Raw genomic sequence first — 4802 nt, forward strand, 5'->3', positions numbered from 1 at the left:
TTGACTCAATTATCTATCTTTTCAATCTATCTGCATATCTCTGCAATCTATCTGTCTATGCAATCACACTGGTTTTTCTCACCAGGCTTATATACTAAAAAAGAGGGTGCCTCGAACAAACTAGAGTTCTCAGGAAAATTCATGATCCTTCCAGCATTGCGGGACTTCCGCTGTCGTAACAATACTTACAGTTTTATGTATCAAGAATTTTTTTGGTAAAGTAAGAACAAGAATACAGAAATGTAATTTATCTGTACAACACCAAGAATTTTGTACAATTCTGTAACAAACAATAGACATTAAAGTAATTTGATTAAAAAATTATTAAAAGCACATTTTCTTGTATGTCTTCTGTTTATTATTACAAAAATAAACTTGTGTTATCTATTATACAAGTTTACTGCTTCTGAATCTCTCATAGCCAGTCACACACACACACACACACACACTGATGTAAATGACTCTGCCTGCTTCTGTTGCTTAAATCATCTATCCTTTTTATATCTGCTTCTACACTCAAACAGTGTTCATTCTTATTTCACACTTAACTCTTTTATTTGTTTTTATTTTATGTTCCTTAACAAAATTTTCACATACAGTAAAGATATCACAAATGATTTAATGCTAGTTCCTAGAAATGTGTTCTTTGTTTAGTGCTTTCTTTGGGCAGTTTCTGAGAAAATGTCTCACTCAGGGAGCATTTCACCAAGATGGAGTGGGAGGTGATGATAGCAGAACCTTCATTGAAGAGCTCTGCCCTCCCCTCCCTTTCCATTTTGAATATCAAGATTTATTCTTTGAGTATTTTAACATTCTCTCTATATTGTGACTCCTGCTGAGGGAAAGTGTTAATTTGTTTTTTTTTAATGGGTGGGGTGGTCATACTATGTAACTTGAACTGAAAGAAGTATCTCCAATCAGGCAAGACCTAAAGGGGAGTTTACTGGTAGTTTCAAATGGCATGAGACTGCCACAAAGCTATGCAAAGAGAAAGCCTTAGGTAATGTTGGCTTTTTTAATAATTAAAAAGAATAGATAGACTTTTGAAAGGCATAAAAACCTACTTATTTGGTATTTAACAACACTTGACTTCCCCTTCTGAAAATTCCCCTCTCCTTCAAATTTGATATTTGTGTAGTAATTAATAAGCACCAAATACTTCTGAATCTTTAGATTAGTTGATTTTGTTAAATTAACTTTATTACACTTTCATAGCAGATTATTTTAAAATCTGTTACAGTTGTACCTTACATATATTATGAAATAATTTTCATTCATTTTTGCATTGTGAGAAATGTTACAGGTATTAAAAAATTATGTATTACAAAGTTCAAGCTATAGCTGTTTGTACCTGCACTTTATTTCTGCAATGACATCACTGTAGGAAGCAATCTTGAAGTGGTCAGGCCATTGCCACAGGTCATTTCTAGAGGTGGTCTAGGGACATCCCCCCAAAAAAACATATTTGAAAATTTAATGCTATGATATTGAACCTTGAGCCGTTTTATCTACAAATACTGCATACACGCAACATAATGTATTGAATTAAAAGAAGTGAGTTTTAATACATAAGTGGAAGCCATGAAAAAGTGGTCAGTCTGTGGCCTGACTGGCCTTACTGCTTCCTACAGCCTTAATGCATCTTTTTTTTTTATATTCTAGTTAGAATGTCAAATATATACATTATGATTTCTCTGAATTTTTCTTCTGACAGAGAAAGCACATGAAAAAGAAAACTAACCAAGGTTGGGACTGGGAAGTTGAAAAAGAAAAATGCCTCCAAACTCTCTTCCACCTTTATGAGCTTCCTCTTCAGAGACTGTGGGATCCTCCTGTTGTGGAGGAGGAATTTGTTAAGTATGATGTGTTACTTGAGAAAATTCAGTAGATTTTTCACATACTATTTCAGTAGTTTTAGGGAACAGGCTAATAAATTATTGGACATTTTTTGTAGACTGTTGAGCTTGTGACAATTTCAGAAAATAACATACATGGTGAGATTGTGTGAGATTAATGCTAGAACAAGTAACAGAGAAACATTCCTGTTGTAAACCTGAAAATGATGCTTTGTTATTTAATGCACTATTATCGATCACTTATGGTAAAAAGTCCCATCTCTTCCCAAATGTATGCATCTTCTGAAAACTTGTGTATATGTGTGTTTTGAGTATGTGTTGAGGTAATTTGAGATATATGTGATGATACTAGACACTGAAGAAAATGGATAAAACAATTAAAAATGCTGTTCATATGAAAAGTTTATTGCAGCAACTGACCACTTTGGAATTTTAATAACCCTAGTTTTAAGGTCAACTTCATAACAATAAAATTGAATAAATTTAATGAAATATGTTTTGAAGGCAAGTTTTTTTGTTTTTGTGTGCATCTCTGTTGTTTAAACTATTGTGCAATTGTATAACACCTAAGTGACAAGGTTCTTGTTACTTTTTAGTCCTGAGAATGTTACTGTTGTTTTCAAACATACTTAACTGCAGTATTTATACAAAACATATTTAATGTTTCCTGTGTACTTTAGCATGGTGAGTGTTTCTGCAATTTTTGGCTTTTCATACATGCTTTTTTCTAAACTTATTTTTAGTTTTTAATTGTGTTCTTATATCAGAGGTTGTTAGTGCACCTGAGAATACCATACTGGTCAGTATTTAGTTTTTTTTTACCTGGTTTTGAGTTCAGATATTGAATATGAAATTTTAAAATTATAAGGTTGTTACATAATAATATTTGCCAGGGAAGAATGTGGTGGGATATTCACTATTGTTGTTGAGAAATAAAATTGTATCATAATTATTTTATTAAATATACAGAGAGTATTTGATAAGCACTGTATATTGTTTGGAACAACTAGTATTAATATAATATCTGTAATATGAAAAAAGTAACTTAGATCTTGTTCTTGTGTTGTCAGGAAAACTGCAAAACGAGAGAATGATGTATTTTGTAAGGGAAAAAGGGATAATTGTTTTATGAGAAAGTTGTAGGTTATGAGAACAGATTCTTTGAAGAAAATCTATAATAATTATGACTTTTTGTATTGAATTTGGATGATAAACAATACTCGTTTTGTTTCAAAGTTTAGTGACTGGCTGCTGCTACAAGCTTCTTGAAAATCCTCTTATTACTCGTTGCAAAACCACTAAAGATGTCATATTTCATCTTCTGGGAGTATCTTTGAAAAAATATGGACATGGTCTTGGTAAGGTGTTCTCTTGTGGTGAAATTTTTTTTTACGAGTTCTAGTATGCATTAAACAGATTTTTACAATATAAACTGCATTTACCCTGATTTTCTGACACTTCAGATGACTCTTAGTTTTTGTTTCTTTTCTTGCATGTACTTTAATAACGTAATATATTCAAAAAAAGCTTATTTAGATGTTACAAGAAAAGGCTTAATGGCAACTATGGGATTAAATATATAAACCATTGATTATTGGAATTCTGTAATTAAACAGTGGAATTTGCCACCCAGTAACATAGTTATAATCAAAATTTTGTAATTGAGATTGTGGTAGTGATAGTTGTAGACCTAATTGATTTCTTCAGAATAACCATATTAAAACTGTGATAAAAGTTTAGATAAATGACCTTTACACTCCAGATGTAAATATATTTGTTTTTTTATAACTACCAATGTTTCGCTTTTACAGCTTCTTCAGGGTTAATATATACAAACTGTTTGATATTGAAGTATACTTTAATTTATAAAATTGATTGTGATGTTCCGTCTGTCAAGTTTATGGCACGTGTCTCCAGCAATGTATAAAATATCATTGTTGTTTCATTATTGTTCTGATATAGTATACCTATATTACGTAGCTATACTAACATAAGACATATATTACTAAAATAAAATATAAAAATAAAGAGAACCGAAATATGTTTTATGATTAACTGAAAACACACAGACAGAAAATAGAAGTTGCTAAGAAACAATATGAAGTGGAAATGATTCGAAAATTTACCAGCAGTGTTAAAAACTAATTGTAAGACTGTGTGGTACTCCAGAGTAAGCAAGTCTTAAACTGGAAGTAATAAGTGTAAAATATATTGATACAATTTGTTGTTCTGTGAATGGTGTTTTGGTTACATGTACCATACATTGTCTCTGTTCATCTTTGGATTTTTCTCGTCAATGAGTATAGCTTTCACATATTTTCTATATTTAAAATCTTTGTTTTTTGTAAAATACAAAATTTAAATGGGTTCTGGTTTTCCGTGTTTGTGTATGAAATGTTCTGCTGGAGTGGTTTTGTGTTGGTCATGTGTATGTAGTGCATTGATGTGTTCTAAGATGTGTGTGTGTGGAAAGGTCTTCCAGTTTCTCCTCTATATGTGTCTTCACATATATTACAAATGATTTGGTAGACGACGTTTTTTGGTACATTTTGTTTGTGAGAATGAAGAGTGAACAAATACTTCTTTCAGTGTTTACCTGTTTTTGTGTTACGTTGATTGTCAGTTGGGATTCCTTTATGGTTTTACGAATCTTGTTTGTGATTGTATCGTTTATGAAAGGAATGTTCATTGTTGGTGTTTTTGTGTAAGTCTTTTTTGGTTTTAATGTTTTTTTTATTTTTTATTTGAAAACACTGTCGATGTTGTATTCGGGGTATCCTTTCATAATAGCAGTGTTTTAAAGTCATTTTGTGCTGTTTGAATGACATTCGGTGTGGAGCAATTTCGATTTGTTCTCTTTAATTCTCCTATTATGGTTCCCTTTCTGGGTTTCCTTTTCTGTGATTTGTAATGGAGAAATATCGGTTTCTTGCATTCTTTGTTATG

At 31.4% G+C, this 4802-nt stretch overlaps 1 protein-coding gene across 1 annotated transcript in view; it reads left to right on the top strand.

The window, feature by feature from the left end:
• LOC106459697 (condensin complex subunit 1-like) overlaps window positions 1–4802 on the top strand; it is a 57770-nt gene that overhangs the window by 10529 nt on the left and 42439 nt on the right. Inside the window, exons 6-7 of the mRNA XM_022386228.1 lie at window positions 1715–1857; window positions 3093–3214. Of these exons, the coding sequence (XP_022241936.1) occupies window positions 1715–1857; window positions 3093–3214 (265 nt within the window). The remainder of the gene's footprint in view (window positions 1–1714; window positions 1858–3092; window positions 3215–4802) is intronic.

The sequence above is a fragment of the Limulus polyphemus genome, unplaced genomic scaffold (assembly GCF_000517525.1).
Source record: "Limulus polyphemus unplaced genomic scaffold, Limulus_polyphemus-2.1.2 Scaffold649, whole genome shotgun sequence".
NCBI lineage: Eukaryota > Metazoa > Arthropoda > Merostomata > Xiphosura > Limulidae > Limulus > Limulus polyphemus.